Source organism: Diabrotica virgifera, chromosome 7 (genome assembly GCF_917563875.1).
Source record: "Diabrotica virgifera virgifera chromosome 7, PGI_DIABVI_V3a".
Classification (NCBI taxonomy): Eukaryota; Metazoa; Arthropoda; class Insecta; order Coleoptera; family Chrysomelidae; genus Diabrotica; species Diabrotica virgifera.
The window spans coordinates 204,816,967-204,843,087 of NC_065449.1; the positions used below are offsets into that span (position 1 = coordinate 204,816,967).

The following is a 26,121-nucleotide window of genomic DNA, read 5'->3' on the forward strand; positions in this document are numbered from 1 at the left end:
TCACCTGCAATATCCGTATACCAGGTTGATCCTTGAGGTCCACTTTGGTTCAGTTCCCAGAGGTCGTTTCTGCGTCGGACTCACGTCTTTCGAAAAAATTAAAAAGCATAAAAGCTAAAACAAATAAATTAATTAATATAAATAAAATAAATAGATACGGTATATAGATAAAATATGTAAAAGTAAAAGAATTCAATAAATAAAAGCGGTTTAGTAAAATTGAAATAATAGAGTAAAATAGAATAAATAAATAAATAAAATAAATTTTAAAGATATAAAATAACACCTAGGTGGGCTGTATATGGGCCCACCTTCGTTTTCCAGGGAGTCTATTTTATGTTTGGTCAGTTCGTTTTAGGGGTTCCCCTCTCCTCCCCTACCGTATACAAGGGCTCGGTACGACGGACAGGCCATCCTGTCCATCCTATGCCCTTCTTCTTTGCATACCGAGCAGTACGGTTTATTACCGCAGCTTGCAACGGTATGTCCCGTTTGGAGACAATTATAGCAGCACGCCGCCCTGCTCTCTTCCTTGCATTCGTAAGTGTTGTGCCCGAACTTTAGGCACTTAAAACACCTAACTGGGTTGTGTCTCTCCATTATTGGACACACAACCCACCCTATTTTTATTGAGCCGTACCTCCTCAGCTCTTCCGCTATGGAGGGGCGTACGGCTATCGTAGCTACCTGCTCCCCATATCTGTTTGTTCGTAGAACCTTGACTTCTATCTCTCTCTCAGGAACGCCTGTATAGCTCTTTATCATTTTCTTTAGAGTTTCCTCACCAACCCCAGGGTCCAACCGCGTAATCGTGAAGAAAGTCTCTTTTCTTCTGATTGCCGTGTCCATCCCGTTCATTTTGCTGTCCAGTTCAGCCCTCAACTTCTCCGCAGCCCCTCTTCCCTTTAACTTTACAAGGAGATCTCCCCCATTCGTTCTTTTTAACTTCTCCACTTGTAGACCGATTTTTCCAATGTCGATTTTTTCTCTCATTTCGCTAAGAACTTCGTTATATTTTTCCCCCCCATCTTTATAAGGAGGGCTTCTTCTTGTTCTGACTTCTTCTCTACCTCGAGTTCCTTCCCTCTTACTATCATCTCCCATGAGATACTTTCCCTCCGCCCCACATATTCGAGGGCTTTCCTTATGATCTCCTTGTTAAGGTCGTTACCGGCTACGACCCGTACAACCTTTGGTGTTTCATCCATCTCTTTCTTAATTTTAGTTATAGCCTTTTCTGCTAGGTCGTATATATCGCCACCACTTTCTTTTTCTATTCCAGCGACAAACGTGTACCAAATTGTTTTTTTATTTTCTTTCCTCCTAAAGTTCTCAAGGAATTTGATTTCTCCCTCGTTCACTTCCTCTAGTGTTTCTGCCAGATCCTCTCCCACGTCCTTTATTATATTTTCTACCCCTTTGTCCTTCGCATCCTTTTTTGTTACTATCAGACATGTTTTCTTCTCGACCGTTTCTCGTAACCCCCCTTGTTCCCAATTTGTCTTTATATATGCTTTCTCCTCCCATTTGCTATTACATATACTCATGAAGGTTTTTTTTCCTCCCCCCATGTTTAGAGCCCTTTTAATTTTTTCTTGCTCTTCTCTCTGTCTTTCTTGTTCCACTTTTAGCTTACAGTGATCGCATTTTACTTCTTGTTGTGTTTTTTCGGCTATACTGTCGTCTTCTTTTTTGTTGTTAGTGGATTTTATGACCCCTAACAGTTTTTTTAATTCCGTATCCATCTCCACCTTTTCCCCCTTTTTTTCGCTTAGGTTAGTAAATATCTCTATTAGTTTTATATTTAACTCTACGAGTTTCCTGTTTATTTTTTGTTGTTTGGTTTCGTTAGGAAACTTAATACTCTCTTCCAGTCTCTCCCTCTTCAGATCATTTATTCTCTCTAGACTGTCCCCTTTCCTTTTCTTCTTATTCATGGTTTCATCATCAAGCAAGAAAGAGGCTAACACCCTCTCCTGAATATTTTGCCATCCTTTTTCTATTTTTTCCACTTCCTCTTGTGATCTTTCCTCCCCTATCTCATCGTCATCATTTTCACTGCTTTCCAGCATTTCATCCCCTACTAGTGTCGACTGTTTTGGGGCAGTCGACCTGTTCATCTTCTGTTTCTTTTTATGTGAGTTTATGAGCTCCCTCTCAAAACTGTTCATTCCTTCTTCCCATTTCAAGTCGTCAGGCGACTGTTTTTTCCTATTCTCATTTTCCATATCCGTTCCATTGTCCGTGTCTCGCCGATGGTCGTCTTCACTCACCCCCGTCTGTTCAGAATTGTGTTTATTGGTACTCATATAAATTCCCACGAGTTGGGACGTACTATTAATTTTGATGCTAGAAATTTTTTTTATAAAACAAAAATGAAGCTTTTTTTTTAAACACTTTAAATAAGTTGTAATGAGTTTTCTCCGAAATCTGCTTCATTTTTGGTTATTTCACGTTAAAGTATTTCATTTGGAATTTGACGAATATGAACCCATTTTTCATTAGCTATAATTCTGCTTCTACTAGGTGTAAAGACGTGATATATACACCATTTTTTTAAAATTTTTACAGGCTATATTTTTGCTAAGAATGTTTTTTCGACAAAATACTTACTATTTGAGTTAATTGCGAGAAACCGTCTAAAAGCGTGGTTATTTTGTTGAAAAAATGAACATATTCACTGCCAAATAACTCGAAAAGTATTGACTTAGTGAAAAAACTCGATAGAACAAAAGTTACTTAAAATTAGCCAGTTTATCCATTTCCTGACTTTCTTTGGACGAGTATTTTTTCACCCCCAAGAGGGGGTGAAAACCACCCCCAGGGCAAAAGCACATGTCGGCACAATATCACTTTTTTTGTTTGACTTGTTAGCTATGTGTATACCAAATTTCAGGTCAATCCAAGCGGTTCTTTAAAATTTAGAGGTTTTGCAATATTTTACCGTTAAAGAACGGACTAAATAGGTACACCGAACCGATATTCCTTTCTTAAGGCATTTGCTTTATTCCCATACTCTTACTAGGATTTTGTGTATTTGGTTTATTAAGTGTTTTCCTCCATATTTGTAGAAAACTGCGAGGAAGTCATAATTTTCTGTTGTTTTTCTGGATTATCTCTTTAGTTTTCTTTAAGGTCGGATTCATTCTCATTTAGGTCAATGTTTGTTGTAGCAAATCATTGAAAAGTTCCATCTATCTAAGGATTTTTCCTTATTAGCTACTATATTTCCTTTCTTGTCCCTGCACAGATTTATTTCCGTTTAAATTCTTTCTACAAAAGATTCTTATCTAGTTCTGATTACTTTATTCCCAAATTTTCTTTTATTTCTCTTAAAGACATGTTTCTCGTCCGTACGCAATATGTCATGTGTTAGTAAATTACGTGAAAATATTTCAGAAATGCCGAATTTATTTAAAAAAATAATCTTATTTAATTAATTTGTAATTTAGGTCTTATTTAACTGTAATTCTTGCAATTAAGGAAGCTGTTAATATACTTCACACTTTCGACTTTGCGTTCGTATTTGTCTTCTTCCTCATTTGCCTAAAATGAGTACACAAAATAACGGCTCATAATTAGGATACTAATAACATTACCACATTATACTGGGTTGGGCTAAAGAATGGAACCAAGCAAATATCTTTGAAACGAAAAGACCAATATTTTTGAAACTTTGCATGCAAGTACAGTGACGCAAAACGCATCTGTTGCTATACTTTTTGTTACTAGTTCACTTCCGGTTTCACCGGAAATACCCTTAACTTATTTATTTTAAATGGGACACCCTGTATATTTTTGCAGATTTTGAAAGAACTTATTATTTTTAATTCATACATACCAAATTTAGAAGAAAAAAATAGTTAAAAAGTGTCTGTAGATAATTTTTTGTATTAAAAATAAACGAGTACTATTGTCCATACTATAGACTAAAACTATTGTTGTATTTATTTGAATTTAGCATAGTAGGTAACTGTTACTGAACTAATTGACAGAAATAAGTTCTATTCAAAATGGTTCATTTAAGTGAAAGAGATCGCATTGAAATATTATATTGGTCATGGTGATCGTGTTAGAACTCATGACGAGGTGTTTAATATTTTTAATGAATTGAACGAAGTTATTAAACAAATATTGCAATTGATTTAGAGGAATCACCTCAAACTATCATTTTCAACATTTTAAATGATTTTTTTTTATTTTTATTATCGTTGGTCTAACGTAAATAAATTAACCTATTTTTTAACTGTAAAGAGATTTATTTCTTGTTTTAATAGTTTTTTCTTCCAAACTTGGTATTTATGAATTACAAATAAAAAGTTCTTTCAAAATCTGCAAAAATATACAGGGTGTCCCATTTAAAGTAAATAAGTTAAGGGTATTTCCGGTGAAACCGGAAGTGAACTAGTAACAAAAAGTATAGCAACAGATGCGTTTTGCGTCACTGTACTTGCATGCAAAGTTTCAAAAATATTGGTCTTTTCGTTTCAAAGATATTTGCTTGGTTCCATTCTTTAGCCCAACTCTGTATTATAAGCAAGTCAAACAAACGTGCCTTCTAAAATTTTGCCAAAAATGACTACCTACACTTTCCTAATATAGGAATACTCAGAAGAATACAAATATGATATTAATTAATATGTCTGTGTATTCAATTACTTGTAAATTATTCTGCAATTTCCAATATACGACTTAAAGGTGAATGTACAATGTACAGGGTTATTCACTATATTTTGACCCCCCTTTAAACTGCTTCATTTACAGAATTAGAAAAAAATGTTACATACAAAAGTTATTCTATTTTTAAATTATGATTTTTTTACATATAAATCATACTAGTGACGTCATCCATCTGAGCGTGATGACGTAATCGACTATTTTTTTAAATGAGAATAGGGGTCGTGTGCTAGCTCATTTGAAAGGTTATTCAAATCTCTATTCAGTAATATAAACAATAAGATAATTATTTATACAGTGTGTCCAAAAAAAATTTTTTTATTAAATTAATTGACACAAAAAGAAGAATGTATGTAATTTATTTAATTCAAAATACATTCTGCTGCTGTCAGAAAACAGAAATAAATGTTTATTAAACAAATAAACAGTACTTTTCACTTAAATTCAATGTTCAAGCTGCCACCCATCTGCCTCTTAACAGTTTGAACATTGAATTTAAGCAAAAAGCAATGTTTATTTGTGCAATGAACTCTTATTTCTGTTTTCTAACAGCAGTAGAAGATATTTTGAAATAAATAAATTACATACATTCTTCTTTTTGTGTCAATTAATTTAATTCAAAAAAATTTTTTTGGACACCCTGTATAGATAATTATCTTAATGTTTATATTACTGAATAGAGAATTCAATAACCTTTTGAATGAGGTGTCACACGACCCCTATTCCCATTTAAAAAACTAGTCGATTACGTCATCACGCCCAGATGGATGACGTCACTAGTATGATATATATGCCAAAAAATCATAATTTAAAAATCGAATAACTTTTGTATTCTATTTTTTCTAATTCTGTAAATAAGGCAGTTTACAGGGGGGTCAAAATATAGTGAATAACCCTGTACACTGTAGAGTTATAGAGCAAAATATAGCTAGATTGTAGAGACGCAAGCTGATAAATCTAACAAACTGTGTACATAGTACATACACTACAACGATTTTAATCTTTACCTACAGGGTGATTGATTAGTAGGGTAAAGCTCAATAGCTCCGCTATAGTAATAGATAGCAATAAAAGTTAATAACAAAAATTTTAGCCACCTTTGAGCTTCACATTACAAAATTAGTTAGAATGTTACAGGGTGTTCGATAACACAGTGGCAGACCAAACTTATGTTCTTTTAAATGGAACACCCTATATTTTATTTTAAATTCGAAATCCTGTTAACTTTTCTATCACAAAAATATAAAGGTTTGTTATATTATACAGGGTATTTACAAAGTTATAACCAAGTTTATATGAAAATCGTAACAAGTTCAACTCCCTGTATAAATAAAAATAAGCAAAACAACAAAGGTTTATTAATGCCATATTTTTTAACGTATTGTCAAAATTTTCAAGAATGGTCGATATTGCTAATTTTCTTTATTTATATCAAATACAGGGTGAGTCAAAACACAAGTACATTATTTTTTCAGTAATTTTGAATGGAACACCCTGTATTTTATATCACTATTGAAAAGTACCATTACCGTACTTTAATTTTTAGATAATATTCCCTATGTCTAAATTTATTAGTTTTCGAGATATTTTCATTTTTCAATGGAGCAGTAGCGTGGCCACCCAAATCACCAGAATTTAATAAACTGGACTGATTTTTTTGGGGTTACGTTAATAATGAAGTTTATAAAATACCTCCAACAACAAGGGATGAGACGAAAAATAGAATACAAAGTGTATGTCGATGTGTTAATTTACAAATGCTCAGTAAGTAGCTCATTCAATGATCGTTTTTAGGCGTACATAAATGTGTTAGGAGATAATTTTGAACACCTTATGTAATTTAATATTAAAAATATTTTATTAAAAGTAGCTTCTAATTTTTTCAAACATGTTTTTTTGCAAAATGTATTACTGATAAATTATGTTTCGTTCTTTATTTGTTACATTGTTACATTTACATACAAAAGTAGTGTTTAATTGTCTACAAAATACTGTATTTTGTGTTTGTGTATTTTTTTGTAAAATTTATTACTAATTTTCTTTGTTTATTTGTTGCATTTACATAAAAAGATAGTTTTTAATTGTTTCAAAAATGTTGCATGTAGTGGTTGTGTTTTTGTTTGTAAAATGTATTACTAATAAATTATTTTTATTTCTTTATTTGCTACAGTGTTACATTGATTACCGGATTAATAATCGGTAATCTTCAATTGTCAATTCAGTCATGGCTTACTTAAAATTTAAATAAATTTAAACACCTAAAATAATTTGCTCTGAAAAATGAAAATATCTCGAAAACTAATAAATTTGGGCATAGGGAATGTTATATAAAAATTAAAGTACGTTAATGTTACTTTTAATGATATAAAATACAGGGTGTTCCATTTAACATTACTGAGAAAATAATGTACTTGCGTTTTGACTCACCCTGTATTTGATATAAAGAAAATTAGCAATATCAATAATTCTTAAAAATTTTGACAATAAATAAAAAATATGGCATTCGTAAACCATTGCTGTTGTGCTTATTTTTATTTATACAGGGAGTTGAACTTGTTACGATTTTCATACAAAATTGGTTATAACTTTGTAAATGCCCTGTATAACATTACAAACCTTTATATTTTTGTGATGGAGGAGTTAACAGGATTTCGAATATAAAATAAAATATAGGGTGTTTTATTAAAAAAAAAAACATAAGTTAGATCTGCCACTGTGTTATCGAACACCCTGTAACATTCTAACTAATTTTGTAATGTGAAGCTCAAAGGCGGCTAAAATTTTTGTTATTAACTTTTATTGCTATCTATTCCTAGAGCGGAGCTATTGAGCTTTACCCTACTAATCAATTACCCTGTAGAGTTATCTCGAGTTGTCTGAGATTAAATTTGGTGTAGACTTCCGTAATTTGGTGTACACTGGACAGAGTGTAGTGTAATAAACTGCATAGAATCGAAAAACTCCCATTTACTTTTTCACACTTTTTTATTGGCGCCTTACTTACTCCGTGGCGTTACAACCCTTCGTGGGTTTTAGCCGACCCGACAACATGCATCCACTCTTCTCTGTCTTGGGTAGAGTTGCACAAATTTGACTTGAATGTTTGAAATTGACTTGAGTTTGTGAAATTGACTTGAGTTTGACTTCATTTTAAGTCAATCCTTCTGACAAATAATTCAAGTCAAGTCAAACTGGTCAATGGTTACAAGTTTGAAAATTCAAACTGTTTGTCAAACTAGTTTGAAAGAGTTTGAAAAATAATTTATTTTGTAGATATACTTTTTTGTCGGGATAGAAATGTTAGTTGCCAATTAAGATAACAAAATTAGAAATACAATGAGTCCCATATAAAAGTAACTTGATACGGAGAGCGATTCAAGTCAAAATATAAGTCGAAAATTCAAGAAATGGATTCATTTGCGCGTAAAATTGTTTGCTGGCAAGTTTCGTTTTATCGGTAATTAGTGATAATTTTATGCATTCTATTCCCTTTTTTATATCTTTATTTGAGTGTTACTAAATTACAATAAACAATACGTTGGATGGTTTTTTTATCATAATACCAAGTGTACTTTAATCTACTTCAACAAAAATTTATGAAGGAACAAAAAAATAAAAATATATTATTGTGTTTTCAATTTTATCAATCAAAGGCAAAATAAAAATTAAATTAAATTTTTTTTTAAATAATGCGGGCATATAAATTTGATACACCCTGTATATTGAGCTGTAAATATTTATTAGAATTTAGTTTGGATGTAAGTGGATTTCTCTTTTTAATGAGCTTTCCGATGAACCATTAAAGACTTTTGTGAATAATTAAAGTGAAAAGGACGATGTATTTAGATTTAAAATGAAAATAGATTGTTTATTACGAGAACTATAGAATCCACAGGTAGATGTAATTATCACTTTCTGGGAAAGTGGTTTAAAAAGAAAGTTTGAAATTTTAATATCTTTGTTCAATACGAGTAAATGTTGTAGAGTTTCCCCGAAAGTAATTAGGGTGGTCGGAATAATTTTGAAAATGAATGTTGTTTGTCGAATGGAAAAGATTGTTTCTGATTCTTGGCAAGTTGGAAGGGGAAAGGTAGTTTGAATGATTGAGAGAGTTTGAAAAAGAGGTCATTATGTTTTTGGCATCGCTGAGGAGCAGTTCGACGTTTTCGTGAATAGATAGTTAGCAAGTACCAGTGGTTTGTTTGATAGTGGAGAATAGTGTTGAAAAGTGGAACGAGAGACAGATCAAATTGAGACGAAATACCTCTTTGATTCTGTATTATTGTGAGAAGGAGAGCAGAGAATTTTTGGAGTTTTGTTGAATCGAGTACGTGTCAAAAGAGGCCCGGCTTGTTGGAGAATTGGTGCTGGTATGCTGATAGTTTTGAAGCTGGAGAACGGAGAGGGCTTTGATGAGTAGCCTTTAACATAGTCAACGAGGGAGAGCTGTTTTTGGGTCACGAGAAGACATCAGAGTGATTGAAGCAAAAGGTCAGTCAACTTATGTGAAAGATATTTTTATGTTCGGAAACTAATATTTTGATTAGAAAGCGTAGGAATTAAAATTTCAATATATCAGAAAGTAGATAGGGAGTATAGCTAATCTTGCGAATACATAATTTGGTTTTATTTATTTTGTTGTACCAAAGTCATCGGGAACAAACCGATAAATATTTTTTAACTAGAATAAATTTAAATGTTAGAAATTTCATTCGGACATCTGTGTCCACAGGTTTTAGATTTGATAGATTTTAGAGTATCGATTTTGATAAATAAAAGACAATTCTGTATTTTTATTTTATATTTGGCTTTATTTCTTTTTCCTATTTTACCCCGATTAGGATCAACTAAGAGATACTGAACCCACGAGAGAAGATAAGTATAACGTAAGATTATTTAGACATTTTTTTAAGATTATAAAAAGGCACCCTGAGATTTTTTATTGTTTTTTATGTATGATTTGCAACAATTAAATAATTAATCAAATAAAGAATAATTAATATAAAATTAATAAAAAGCAGATCATAACAATATTTTGAAAAAGTAGGTTCAATAAATTTTTTGTGACTTTGCATCAGATGTCGTTTTAATTTGTCATTTTATAACGCTTTTTACATAATATCCACTTTTTAATTTTCATTGTTTTGCAGTCGCCTACCGCAACATCAAATAAATCAATATATTTATTTCTCTTAATTAATTCTGTTTCGTCTACATATATGTTTTTCTCTACCTCAAATCGTCTCCAGTGGGCGATCGTCCCCCGGTTGGGAATCACTGCATTATAGAATCAATAATTGTAAGACAAACTGTATACTAAAAACATAAAACCACGTTCTCTGCCAACATCAACCTTATACGTTCATCGATTTTTGTGAAAGAAAAGTGTAGGACGAACCACTCCCGATCCGAAGTCTGTGATTAGTTGGATCATTTTTTGCTTCGTTATTGTTTTTTTATTGTATTGCTTTAATGGCATCTATACCCCGTCCCGTCTCGCAGGTGTTGTTTCACAACGACAAAGAAGTTGAACTGAATATGAAACATGCTGACGGGATTCAAATTGCACTTTGTATGCAGAGGTTGAGGATGTATTACATGTTTCGGTTTATTTTATTGAGAACGTGGAAATTTGTTTACATCGAATGCATAGTCAAGCTGACCATGCATTGGACGTAAACTTTTTATTGTTTGGAGTCAAAATTACCATTTTTTGAGTATTGGAATCTCTACGAATGATAACACAGATCAACATGAATTTTGAGTCTGAGTTCTGTACCTCTGATGATTTTGATTACTTATGCCTAATTAAAGACAGACAAAATATTTTTATCTAATAAAGTTTGCTTTTGTACTTACCAGAACGAAAGTTCAAATTTTATGGAAAAACTCTATTTTTTAATTTAAATTATTTAAAAAAAACAAATTTTAAATATTTTTATATCATTTACCGATTTCTTCTCAAAGTCATACACCGATATTTCTCCTCCCGACCATATCACTCCCAAATTAAATACATATATTGCCGAACAATTGCACATTCCCGCTTTTACAAAATCTGAAATTGAACAGGCCATAAGGAAGATTAAGCCGAACATGACGATGGGACCAGATAATATTCCTGCATTTCTCATAAAAGATTGTGCCCACGTATTTTCAACTCCTCTGTGTACTTTATTTAACTGCATATTATCCAGTTCGGTCTTTCCCACACAATGGAAAGTTTCTAAAATTGTCCCTGTGTTTAAGAAAGAAAATCGAACTTCTATCCAAAACTATAGGCCTATTGCTATCATATCCAACTTCAGTAAAATTTTCGAGATATGTATAAATAAACACCTTTACACCCACATTTCACCATTCATAGTTCCCCAACAGCACGGATTTATCAGTGGTAAATCTACTTTAACAAATCTTGTTAATATCACTCAATTCCTGTGTGAAGCATTAGACAGAAATGCTCAAGTCGACGTCATATACACTGACTTTTCCAAAGCTTTTGACCGCTTAAGTCATAAAATTCTACTGAATAAGCTCAGTTCTATTTCAATCACACCTACGCTGTTACAATTATTTAACTCTTATTTTACAGATCGATGGCAATATACACAAATTAGAGGTTTTAAATCAACCCCTTTTCCTCAGTTATCCGGAGTACCTCAAGGTTCAATTGTAGGGCCGCTATTGTTTGTGATATTCGTTAATGATATTGTTGATGACCTAGATGTTCATTCACTAATTTATGCGGATGATTTAAAATTATTTTTTGAAATTAAGTCACCCTCCGATTGCATTAGACTTCAAGAAAATTTAAATAAAATCAGTATATGGTGTGACACTAATTGTTTGCAGCTAAATGCGTCTAAATGTAATGTTATGTCTTTTTCTAGAAGCCCTTCTCCAACACACTATGATTATCATATACATAATACTTCCATTTGTCGCCCCTGCTCTGTTAAGGACCTGGGGGTCATATTTGACTGCAGACTATCATTTGTTCCACACATCACTAATATCGTTGCGGGTGCGTTTAGTACTCTAGGTTTCATTTTACGAAATGCGAAAGAACTTACCGATATTGACACTTACAAATTTTTATATTCATCTCTTGTTCTCCCCAAACTCGATTATGCATCGATAGTTTGGTCTCCAATTTATCAGAATCACACAACTGTTTTGGAATCAGTACAGAGGCGGTTTTTAAAAAGTATACACTTTAAATCCACTGGCATTTATCCTGCTAGGGGATTTTCTGAAGAGCTACTTCTCGATAAATTTAAGATGCAAAGTCTTCAGCGTCGTAGAATAACTCAATCTTTATGCTTTTTATTTAAAATTATTAACAATCAAGTAAATACTCCTGAGTTATTGCAACTTCTTAATCTCCGCGTACCACGTGTTGCTTCTCGTACTTCACAAACGTTTTATGTTAACAGAGCCAGATCAAATATTTTGGTGCAGTCACCTCTAGTACAAATGCAAGCTCACTACAATGCGAACTCTGATCTCTTTGACATCTTCAATTCTAATTTACGCATCATTAAGAATACTGCTAACGATATTAGGTTGCAACCAGTCACTTTTTAACATCTTGCTGTTATATTATATATTTATTCTGTATTTTTGTATTTAATTGTTTTACATACTATGTATTTTCTGTTTTTATTTAATTACTTTATAAGTTTTTGTTCGTCGTTGTGCGTATGTGAGTGTGTTTTTCTCATTTTGAGTTTGTTCACACACTTACATATAAACGGCGTTTATGTAGTCTATGTATTTTATACTGTTTTGTTGTTATGTTTATGATCTGTAAACGGTAAATTTACTAATACGCTTAATACACTAACCCAGATTGTAATTGGTCCAGTACTGTTATTTGGGTACTAAATAAATAAAAAATAAATAAATAAAAAAAAATAAAAAATTTCATTATAAGAGACGACATATATTCAACCATATACCAAGACCAATACAAAGAAAAACTTTAAAAACCAACAGTTTTGTATTTTTTGATTATATTCTCCTTGATACCGTTCTGCGAAGTTCATTACATCTTTACTCCAGGACAATAAGCTGGAAATAGACCATGTTCGGGACACTCAAAGATCCAGGTAGCTGACTACTTTTTTAGTTATTGTATACCTATAGGATGAAAACCTACCTGTTTCCTGCCTAGAGTTCGCGTCCGTTTTTTAATTACTAACAATTTAATGCAAAAATCGCGATTTTTTCGATTTTTTGCACTCTATTCAAAAGCTAAATAGTTGACATAAAAGTACAAAATTTAATTTTTTAGAACATTGAAAAACGCCGATTTTTGATAGTTAAAAAGTTAATTTGTTGCTACGCAAACTTCAAAATAAGTGAAAATCATTATTTGTTAATACCTTTTGCTAAAACTACCTTAGAACTTTAGTGTTTCACCCAAAGTTGGATATTGAGGTACTTAACAAACCCTCAAAATTTGAGACCAAAAATATTCTCGATGTTCGATATGTTTATTGTTTTTGTTTCTAATCACCATCGTCCTCTTTGGCAACCGTTTAATTTTAAACATCTATTTCAGATCTATTTTTGAATATTTCAATCGATTAATATATTAGCCACATTTCCTAAATTGTATTATAGACAAGGCGAAATCGGCGGGTTCGAAGGGAAAAATATTCCCATGAGATTTTTTTGCATAATCACATTCGTGAGACATCCCAGAATAAGGTTCAAGAAGTCGCCCAAGTGAAAAGTGGGCCAATTTTTTTTTAACAATTTTTTTTTAAATCAAATTGCAAGAATCAATATTTTTGGCCCGAGCAATTTTTTCTTTAATTTTTTGGACCATTCTGGGCAAAAAAGGTCTCCTATAATTTTTCTCTAAAGTTGATCGTTTTCAACTTATAAGCAATTTAAAATTGAAAAAAACGAAAAATGGCGATTTTCAAGGCTTAATAACTTGGTTAAAAGTTATTATTATGAAAGTCAATATATGACTAAATCAAAGTTTAAAGCCCCCCCCCCCTACAAGATCCTGAAGAAATTTTTGTCATTATTTTATTATTAAGCTGTTATTTTTAAGAAATAATAATAAGCGCCATGCACCTGTGCGGCGGCTTTAAATGCTGAGTGCGAGAGAGAAGCCATTCCAGCAGTCCAATTGTGCATCTTACTCGCACTCACATTTACAGCCGAGTCAATACGATCTAACCGCTCATTGTTATTAATTAAAAATAACAGCTTAGTAGTAAATTAATGACACAGATTTCTTCAGGATCATGTAGCGGCGACTTTAAACTTTGATTTAGTTACTTTCTGACTTTCATAATAATAATTTTTAACCGAGTTATTAAGTCTTAAAAATGGCCATTTTCGCGTTTTTCAAATTTTAAATTGCTTATAACTCGAAAAAAATCAACTTTAGAGAAAAATTATAAGAGACCTTTTTTGCCCAGAATGGTCCAAAAAACCTAAGAAAAATTAGTCCGGGTCAAAAATATTGATTTTTGCAATTTGATTTAAAAAAATTGTTAAAAAAAAAATTGGCCCACTTTTCACTTGGGCGACTTCTTGAACCTTATTCTGGGATGTTTCACGAATGTGATTATGCAAAAATATCTCATGGGAATATTTTTCCCAACGAACCCGCCGTTGCCGCCTTGTCTGTTAGGAATTACTTTAAGATGTGTTGAACACAAATAGATACACAAATTCAATTATTTATAGAAAATCTAACATAAAACCGGCCGAGGAGAGAAAAGGCTATAATAGTTAAAAAACAAATCAAGTCATGTAGAGCACACTACGTATGTATACAGTGAGCACGTAAATGTTGGAAGAAATTCATTTTTTCATGAATGGCCGACTTTGGAAAGAAATCCCGAACCAGGTCAGTTTGTATTTTTGAATTTCCACTTTTTGGCATATTATATCCTACTAGTGATATCAGCCACCTGGACGTAATGGCGTCATCAATGATTTTTTAAATGAGAATAGGTGTCGTTTGATAGCTCATTGGAAAGGTAATTTAATTCTTTATTCAGTAATATAAACATTAACATAATTATTTATACAGGGTGTCCCAAAAAAAATTTTTTTGAATTAAATTTATTGACATAATAAGAGGAATGTATGTAATTTATTTAATTCAAAATACATTTTACTGCTCTCAAAAAACAGGAAAAAATGTTTATGTCAAAAATATTTATTGCTTCTCGCTTAAATTAAATGTTCAAACTGTCAAGAGGCAGGTGGGTGGCTACTTTAATACTAAGTTTAAGCAAAAAACAATATTTATTTGTCAAATAAACGTTTTTTTCTGTTTTCTGATAGCACTAAAATGTATTTTTAATTAAATAAATTACACACATTCTTCTTATGTCAATAAATTTAATTAAAAAAAGTTTTGTGGACACCCTGTATAAATAAGTTTGTTAAGTTTGTATTACTAAATAAAGAATTGAATTACATTTCAAATGAGCCATCACACGACCCCTATTTTCACTTAAAAAAATCATCGATGACGTCATCACGTCCAGATGGGGGACGTCATTAGTATGATATATATGCCAAAAAGTCGTTATTTAAAAATAAAAATTGACCTGTTTCGAGATTTATTTCGAAAATTGTCCATTCAGGAAAAAATGAATTTATTCCAACCTTTACGTATGTATATGATACTAATTTTAATATTTATTTACTTTTTAATACGTCTATTACGCCAGATCATCCATTTCATAAGTCCATATTTGGAATAGTTTCATATTTTTTTGCTAATTTTTTGCTAATTTATTACCACAAAAACAAATTTTTTGCTCTACCCCTAACCGAGAAACAATGGTTGATGTAGCGTAATATTACGTCACATCAACGATAGCCATATCTCGCGAACCTAAAGAGCTAGAAAATCGTACTACGCGGCATATTTTTTTGCTAATTTATTGCTGTCGATCTGCATATGCAACATACCCCAACACCACCCCTGCTTCCCTTACAGCTAAACAACACCCCAAAAAACAACGAAAAATCTTGAAAAATGATTTTTGTGATATAGTTGACGGTTGAGATTTAATTGCTAATTTTTTGCTGTCATTAGCCGTAAAAAACAATTTTTTTGCTCCACCCCTAACTGACAAACAATGGTTGATGTAGCTTAATATTATGTCACCTCATCGATAGCCATATCTCGCGAACCTAAAGAGCTAGAAAATCGTACGACGCGGCATATTTTTTTGCTAATTTATTGCTGTCGATCTGCATATGCAACATACCCCAAAACCACCCCTGCTTCCCTTACAGCTAAACAACACCCCAAAAAACAACGAAAAATCTTGAAAAATGATTTTTGTGATAAAGTTGACGGATGATATGTAATTGCTAATTTTTTGCTGTCATTAGCCGCAAAAAACAATTTTTTTGCTCCACCCCTAACTGAGAAACAATGGTTGATGTAGCTTAATATTACGTCACATCAACGATAGCCATATCTCGCGAACCTAAAGAGCTAGAAAATCGTACTACGCGGCATATTTTTTTGCTAATCTATTGCTGTCGATCTGCATATGCAACATACCCTAAAACCACCCCTGCTTCCCTTACAGCTAAACAACACCCCCAAAAAACAACGAAAAATCTTGAAAAATGATTTTTGTGATATAGTTGACGGTTGATATTTAATTGCTAATTTTTTGCTGTCATTAGCCGCAATAGCTGCAATTCTTCTTGTTAATGCCGCTTTTTTACACATTTATAACATCGTTGACTAAAATCTCAAACTGCGTCCCTGATGATGTTAACGACTGTTAACGAAATATTGGAATCGTAGAAAAGAGTACACTGAGTCTTCCATTTCAGCTGTTAACCCAATAATTTGTAAATTGATATCTCCTTATATATAATATATGCTCCAGTCTTCTCAGATATCTCCTTATCTTGCTCCAGTTTTCGATAAATTTTCAAATTAGGGGAACGCTTCTGCAACTTCGATTTCTTTGTTCTTTAGGGTATTGCGTACCCGAAAACAATAGTGTACAAGGGAAATTCGAAAAGTTATTTTTCTAAATCGAGAAAAATACAATTTTTAACCGATTTTATTTAATACCATTATTCAAAATTTCCGTGCATTTTTCGCCAGAAATCAATTTTTCAACCATTAAATATTTTTTCAAGCAATGCAGTATGAAAGTATTTTTTTTAAAACCATCATAACTTTTGATTGGAATGAGCAAAAAACTGTCTTAAAAAAGCAAAATGTACGTCATGGGATGTAGATTCGTAATGTTTATAGCAAAAATTTTATTACCGAGTCATTTTTTATCAAATAACAGTAGTAACAGAAATATTATAAAAATTATACCAAATTAACCTTATTTTGCAATTTTTGCGTAGTATATTCTTAAATTGGTTGTAACTTTGCTTTCGGAGCTCCTAAAGACATCCATATGCTCAAATTATGCTTTTTCGCTTGTACTTTCGTACTGCATTACGTGAAATAACTTTGCATGGTTGAAAAATTGAGGTCTGGCGAAAATGCCCGGCAAATTTGAAAAATGAAATTGAAAAAATCGGATTGTATTTTTAGATTTAAAAAAAGAACTTTTCGAATTTTCCTTGTACACTAGTATTTTCGGGTTCGCAATACCCTAAAGAACAAAGAAATCGAATTAAAATAAAATCGAATAAATTAAAATATTAAATGCGAATGTAACCTCACGAGAGGAAGCATATTGTCAATTTATTGATAGCAGTTTTTTAATTACAATAATTAAAATTATTTCAGGTGACATATTCCTTTTTGCGATGTATAATGATTTCGAAACCAATAGATTGATTAAACTTAATCAATTACACCGCAAACTTCAGCTAAAAAATTTCGAGGGAGAAGAATTGTATTTGGTAGGAGCAATATCGTACCGGGGTTTACCGGGCACTAAATGTTCTGATCCTTTACAAAGCTGTGGACATTACATTCTATATGCATATCGTCGGGGAAATTCTGGATGGATGATGGTTGATGATTTATTAGCAAAATCAAAAAATGTCAAAAATACCACCTCTATTGTTCCAAGATTGCTTATGTATGTTAAATGTAAAAAATAAATTTTATAGTTATTTAAAACCTTTAATTAAAAATATATGTATTAGGATGAACGTTATTTCCCAAATTTAAAAATTTGGTCTTCCTAACCCCTACATCGCGCATCGATAGGTTACCTCGAAAAAATGAGATTCTATCTGTGAAACTCCGTAAAATATGTTATTCACTCTTATGACAACTTTTAATTTTCGATTTTTCGAGATTATTTTTTAGGGGACGTTGCAGTGCACCAAAAAATCTGAAAAAATTCATGAAGGTGCCTCCATTGACTATAAATTACCATGAATTTTTCCAGATTTTTTTATCGTAAAGATTTTTGTATAGAAAATAATATTGGATTTGCAAAATTTGTATCGATTGATCAAATGGTTTCGAGATAAAAAAACAGAGACGAAAATATTGTTTAAACGAAAATTTTTTGCTCAATTAGAAATCCAATGAAATCAATTAATTTGTGGTCATCTGATTGAATACAACCAACATTATACTGAAAACAGATCCCATGGGCTGTTTTCACTCAATCATGTAGCTATGGATACCTACATTTCGTTTCATTTCGATTTTGACATTTCAAATATTCAATATTTCAAAATGTCACGGTTTGGTTGTAATACTGATGAGAATATTAATGAAATTATCGAATCAAAAATATACCAAAGAATACTGTTTACAGTAAAAAATTTGTATGGAAAGCGTTTATGGACTTTTGCAATGATAGAAAATATGAATTAGATGGAAATCGGACGGTGGAAGAATTGGCGTCGATTTTAATTTTTTTTTCATAACCAGCAAAAAATTTTCTATCCGAATAACCCTCGAACATTGATAAATGCTCAAAAATTTTTTAACAACTTTCTCAAGTTTGTTGCTTACAGGCAACAGACCTCCGCCTACAGCGTCGGTCTGTTTCCAAGCAACAAGCTTTCGAAATCTGTTATAAAATTTTTTCGAACAATAGGGAACTTGCACAATTTTTTTTATTACATAATAATGTTCAGTTTTGTTTAAAAATGAGATTTCCAAAATTTCACGCTTCAAAAACTCGTAATAACTTAGAAATACATATTTAAAGTCTTCTTCGGTATAAAATAGTTCAAACGACCCGTGACGTCACATAGTTTTACATTAGTTATTATTATGGTTATATATCGCTGTGTCTAGGTACACGCTAACGTGTACGCCAATAAAAAAAGTTAGGTATGAAAAAAATACACGCGAATTAAACTTCATCAAGCCAGTGACGTCATTATTTAGCGTGCGCAGTGACTGTATATTTTGGTACAAGATATTTTGATATGTTTAGTGTTTGTTTGATAGAAAAATATTTGTTAAAGGAAGGGAAGCAGAACTATTCAGATAGCCAGTGACGTCATTATTTAGCGTGCGCAGTGACTGTATATTTTGGTACAAGATATTTTGATATGTTTAGTGTTTGTTTGATATAAAAATATTTGTTAAAGGAAGGGAAGCAGAACTATTCAGATGTTTTAAACTTAATTGTAATAAATCAATGTATATATAAAAGTATATATTTAGGTTAGCAAAATAAATATATGTATTCAGTTGACATAACACGTACAAAATATTGTTAAAATAATTTTTATACGTAAGTTAATTATTATAATCAACTATTCTAAATGGGAAATAATTTGGGAAATACGTTTTGGGGTATGTTGCATATTCAGATCGACAGCAATAAATTAGCAAAAAAATATGCCGCGTCGTACGATTTTCTAGCTCTTTAGGTTCGCGAGATATGGCTATCGATGATGTGACATAATATTAAGCTACATCAACCATTGTTTCTCAGTTAGGGGTGGAGCAAAAAATTTGTTTTTTACGGCTAATGATAATTTTTCAAGATTTTTCGTTGTTTTTTGGGGGTGTTGTTTAGCTGTAAGGGAAGCAGGGGTGGTTTTGGGGTATGTTGCATATTCAGATCGACAGCAATAAATTAGCAAAAAAATATGCCGCGTCGTACGATTTTCTAGCTCTTTAGGTTCGCGAGATATGGCTATCGTTGATGTGACGTAATATTAAGCTACATCAACCATTGTTTCTCAGTTAGGGGTGGAGCAAAAAAATTGTTTTTTGCGGCTAATGACAGCAAAAAATTAGCAATTAAATATTAACCGTCAACTATATCACAAAAATCATTTTTCAAGATTTTTCGTTGTTTTTTGGGGTGTTGTTTAGCTGTAAGGGAAGCAGGGGTGGTTTTGGGGTATGTTGCATATGCAGATCGACAGCAATAAATTAGCAAAAAAATATGCCGCGTCGTACGATTTTCTAGCTCTTTAGGTTCGCGAGATATGGCTATCGATGAGGTGACATAATATTAAGCTACATCAACCATTGTTTGTCAGTTAGGGGTGGAGCAAAAAAATTGTTTTTTACGGCTAATGACGGCAAAAAATTAGCAATTAAATCTCAACCGTCAACTATATCACAAAAATCATTTTTCAAGATTTTTCGTTGTTTTTTGGGGGTGTTGTTTAGCTGTAAGGGAAGCAGGGGTGGTTTTGGGGTATGTTGCATATTCAGATAGCAATAAATTAGCAAAAAAATATGCCGCGTCGTACGATTTTCTAGCTATTTAGGTTCGCGAGATATGGCTATCGATGATGTGACATAATATTAAGCTACATCAACCATTGTTTCTCAGTTAGGGGTGGAGCAAAAAAATTGTTTTTTACGGCTAATGACAGCAAAAAATAAGCAATTAAATATCAATCGTCAACTATATCACAAAAATCATTTTTCAAGATTTTTCGTTGTTTTTTGGGGGTGTTGTTTAGCTGTAAGGGAAGCAGGGGTGGTTTTGGGGTATGTTGCATATTCAGATAGCAATAAATTAGCAAAAAAATATGCCGCGTCGTACGATTTTCGAGCTCTTTAGGTTCGCGAGATATGGCTATCGTTGATGTGACGTAATATTACGCTACATCAACCATTGTTTCTCGGTTAGGGGTGGAGCAAAAAAATTGTTTTTTGCGGCTAATGGCAGCAAAAAATTAGCAATTAAATATCAACCGTCAACTATATCACAAAAATCATTTTTCAAGATTTTTCTTTGTTTTTTGGGGGTGTTGTTTAGCTGTAAGAGAAGCAGGGGTGGTGTTGGGGTATGTTGCATATGCAGATCGACAGCAATAAATTAGCAAAAAAATATGCCGCGTAGTACGATTTTCTAGCTCTTTAGGTTCGCGAGATATGGCTATCGTTGATGTGACGTAATATTACGCTACATCAACCATTGTTTCTCGGTTAGGGGTGGAGCAAAAAATTTGTTTTTGTGGTAATAAATTAGCAAAAAATTAGCAAAAAAATATGAAACTATTCCAAATATGGACTTATGAAATGGATGATCTGGCGTAATAGACGTCTTTTTAATTATAGCTTAATTATTAGGTGATCGTTGTCACAATACTAATAAAACGCTGTATAAAGCGATAGTTGATCTTGAACTGGGTATTTATTTCTTGTGTGTCCTCACTAAACGATGCAAAATATTTTTTAATTGACTATAAAATGGCAATACCGAACACCTCCACACTTGTATTCCTTCATTAATTCATTTCATTGCTTCACTCACCTTTAAAATTTATTATTTTAATAAAATAGTATTTCTAATTAACCCTGATTAAATAGGTAATAAAGAAAACTATAAGAGTTTTTAGATTTGTATAATAATCTCAAGGTTTAAATCCAACTGCGCTAGATGTATCTTTAAGCATTAGAATTGCAGATTTTACAATATTCAAATGATAATAACTGGAGTGCAACGTTATTTTTTTTAAGATGCAGGTATTATACACTCCCAAGCACAAAGATAGGACTTTCTGTACAATGAAAGTAAATTAACTAAATAAATTAACTTTTTACAGTGTAAAGTTTTTTTGTTAAATATTATTATTATTTATAGGTGAGCGGTTTACCCATAAAAGAGGATCATAACTGACTTTTTTGCATTTCTATGTATTAGTATTTCTATTGTATAGAAATGCAAAAAAAATGTAGTCAATCCTTATATTTCGTTTCTAAGCGTCTTTTCAGAGGTAAACCGCTGACCTATTAGAAGGACTGCTAAAATTGTGATAAAATTTTTCTATTAGGTCTTTCTATAAGGTCCATAAAAATATGCAAAAAAAATGATCGTTTGAAAATGCAATTATAGATCCACATGTCTATCTATATATCTTATATATAAAAATAAATTGCTGTTCGTTAGTCTCGCTAAAACTCGAGAATGACTGTACCGATTTGGCTAATTTTGATGTGGAATTATATTATTTGTGGAAGTTCAGGGAAGGTTTATACGGTTTTATATAGTCATTTTAGTAGCCACCAAAAATTTTACTTCTATATGTATAAAAGGCTCTTTTTACAGTGTTTGTTGCCATACTCCTCCTAAACGACTTGACCGATTTTTATGAAATTTGGCAGGTATATTCGACCGGTCTGCGAGTAGGTTGTTATCTATATTTCATACCCGTAGGTCATAAGGGGGTTACCCATGACGCCTTAACTCTCATAATAATGACGTGAAACATACGAAATTAAGTAGATAGACTCCTTGCTGAATTCCGAGCAGAACCCTACTAAAATTTTTTCGCTAGTGCAATCGGTGTCCGAAATACAATATCTTAAGCCGTAGAAATATTCTGAGGACAGAAGAAGAACGAGCAACAAATTTCATCGATGAAAAATGCAACTGTTTAACTTTTGGACTTAAATTGGGCAAAATATGAATTTTTTAATTTTTCGAAATTTTCAAAAAATGTCTCTAACCGAACTTTTCTGACAAACGGCAAGCAGGAGGAAAGTTCCGAGCACACGAAAAGAACAAGCAGCAAATTATAAAATTTTATTTAATTTTAATTAATTTTGTTTAATTTTATTTAATTTAATTATTTTATTTATTTTTGTTTATTTTATTTTATTTCATTTTTTAATTCCATTTATTTTTTTTATTTTATTTCATTTTATTAAATTTTATTTATTTTTATTAGATTCTATTTACTTTTATTTAATTGTATTATTTTTTTAAATTTATTTATTATTTTTATTTAATTTTATTCAGTTTCATTTATTTTTATTTACTTTTATTCTATTTTATGAAATTTTATTTAATGTTATTTCATTTTATTTAATGATATTTAATTTTAATTTAATTTTATTTTGCTTAATCAACACCTATATAGTTGGACAACCCCGAACCCAATTATAAATACAGGGTTGTTTTGAATGTAGATAAAATAAAGCTGTTATATTCATTATAAGATAAACAAATTTAAGATTGTAACTGTTGAACTACAAACTTTATTTTGTTACTTCTAACTAAACTTTATTACTTCAAACATCATGTGTAATTAATTAAAAATAATAATAAAACCTCATTCACATCGATCATTTTTTGTTTATTAATTACGAATTCCTTTTGTTTATTTTAAGTTTATTGTATACAAAAGTTTGTTTTTATCTATTAAGGCAGTACGAAGTCTGCCGGGTCAGCTAGTCATTCAAAAAAATGTATCCTCTTAATTCATCGATAGTTCTCTGTCCTGGGTTATTTGAGTCCATCTTGGTAAAGCTAATTGTTTCAGGTTCAGGTCATCTGACTATATAAGTTGTGATCTTCCTCTTTGTCCTTTATAATTTTCTTGATATCCAACGTATATTTTTTTTCACGTGCATTTCTGTCGCAGGGTATGTTTTGCTACTTAAGTTGTTTTTATGAACTTAAGTAGGTAATATCTTTTAGTTTAGTGTTACTAAAAATTCTCTTTTTTATAAATATATGTGACAGCTTGATAATGTTGTTGAATAATATACAGAGAGGATCTAAATTATGGAATAAATTCATTTTCTCTAAAATGGACGACTTTGGAGAAAAATCCTGAAACAGGTCGATTTTTATTTTTAAATTACAATTGTTTGGCATATATTTCATACTAGTGATGTCATCCATCTGAGCGTGATGACGTAATCAATGCTTTTTTTAAATGGGAATAGGGGTCTTGTGGCACCTCATTTGAAAGGGTGTTAAATACTCTATTCAGTAATATAAACGATAATATCATTATTTATACAGGGTGACCAAAAAAATAATTTTTTAATTAAATTAATTGACGCAAAAAGAAGAATGTATGTAATTTATTTAACTCAAAATACATTGTACGGCTGTCAGTAAAAAATAGAAAAAATGTTTATTTCACAAATAAACATTTCTTTTCGCTTAAAGTAAATCACAAACAGCCTCCCACCTACCTCTTGGCAGTTTGAACATTTAATTTAAGCAAAAAGCAATGTTTATTTGCCAAATAAACATTTTTTTTCTATTTTCTGACGACGATAGAATGTATTTTGAGTTAAATAAATTGCATACATTATTCTTTTTTCGTCAATTAATTTAATTCAAAAATTATTAATTTGGCCACTCTGTATAAATAATGATATTAATGTTTATATTACTGAATAGAGAATTGAACACCCTTTCAAATGAGGTGCCACACGACCCCTATTCCCATTTAAAAAAATCATTGATTACGTCTTCACGCTCAGATGGATGACGTCACTAGTATGAAATATATGCCAAAAAATTGTAATTTGAAAATAAAAATCGACCTGTTTCGGGATTTTTCTCTAAAGTCTTCCATTTTAGAGAAAATGAATTTACTCCATAATTTAGATCCTCTCTGTATAACCTCAACAACATCTTGGCGGTTATATATTTTCCCAACACAATTTATTTTCTTTATTAATCTTTTGAACATTATTTCCGGAGTGGAAATCGAAACGGCAAATCTTTTTAGGTGAAAATGTAATTGGCATTGCAATCAACTGTGAGTGATCCCATATAAACACAATATTTAAATAGTCCAGAAAGCCACTGCGCATCCGCTAGGAAAAATATTCTTATTCGGATTTTTTGCACAATCTTACTCAAAAAGGACTCCTTTTAACAAATTTGCATGTTGCCAGAACCAAAAGGTGGTCAAAAATTGTTTAAACGTTCTTTTTTGTTTTTTCCTAAAATTATTTTTTTTGCATGAAAAAAAGTTTTTTTAGGTTTTTGGATCATTCCAAACAGAAAAGGTCTTTAGTGACTTTTCTCTAAAAATCATAGTTTTTGACATATAAGCGATTAAAAATTGAAAAATTGCGAAATCGGCCATTTTTAACCCTCAAAAACTATGTGAAAAACTGAAAATTTGAATGTTTCCAAAGTAGGTAGATATTCTTTAAACATCGATTGATGAAATCCCGAAGAGTTTTTTGCAATACAATATTCAAAACTCCTTTGTTTTTTAATTGCTAATCAAGCGTGCGCGACACTATTTTCTAGGGTGGGCCGAAAAAACTAAAATTATTTTTTTTTCCGTAATACTGCGGAAAATTGCGAATGTATGAGACTAAAAAGGGGTAAGAATTTAAAAGATATCGGTTTATATCTTCCGTTCGCGCATGAGCCATAAAGTTTGCCGAAATTGGTAAAAAACTGATTTTTTGCGATAATTTGTAACAGATTAAATTTAGCGTGGATACGTCTGTAATAGCTCATTTTCTCATTCTTAATAACCGTACTAACTAAATTTAACCGTGTTATTAAAATCCCTTAACATTTTCCGTTCGCGCATAAGGCATAAAAATAGCCAAAATGTGACAAAATTGCATATTTCATACACGTTTAATTTTTCGTAATTAAGAGTTTAGTTGAATGAAATAATACTCACATATACATTTTGTTGAACTTGTATTGAGAACACTTAAAATAAACACACTTTAAACACATCATTTTCAGAACTTTAGTAGGCTATTATTTAAAAATATTGTTTGTGAATATAGAAAAAACCAAATTTTTTACGAGATGCAAGTTTTCAATTCGACAATATGGTCCAATGTCCACCAGTCCATTGTCCGTCCAGTCCATCTTGTATTATTTTAACACCTTTTTGCTATTACATAGTAGAAGGCACTTTGAACTGTGATTTCTGTGTAAAGTCCGGCATTGCAGACCTTGATAACAATGTTGTTCTTATGAAGCCGTCGCGATTCTCAGCTCCGCAAACTTTTCCAGCGGCTTCTGTTACGAGTTTTACATATCGTTCTACTTCCTGTGTATCAACAGGAAATGACTTTAATATTACATCCCAGTTAGGGGCTGAATCACTCTGAATAATTAATGTTATTTCATCATCATTTATATCTTTTAATAATGGAGGAGAAGATAACTCACAGTCTAACCAATGAATTATTTCTGAATAGTCTCGACATTCAAAATTTAATTTTGGCAGTTTGAATATTCTAATGTTAGATCTTGTTTTATCTAGCTGTCTAGCTTTCAGAATTCTGCGAAG

The 26,121-nt window shown here is 31.6% G+C and overlaps 1 protein-coding gene across 1 annotated transcript; it reads right to left on the reverse strand.

Moving 5' to 3' along the window:
• Nucleotides 1-989: 989 nt before the first annotated feature.
• Nucleotides 990-2,309, reverse strand: LOC126888703 (arginine and glutamate-rich protein 1-A-like). Its single transcript, XM_050657081.1, has one exon. It carries the CDS (start codon nucleotides 2,307-2,309, stop codon nucleotides 990-992), a length of 1,320 nt encoding a protein of 439 aa, XP_050513038.1.
• Nucleotides 2,310-26,121: the final 23,812 nt, after the last annotated feature.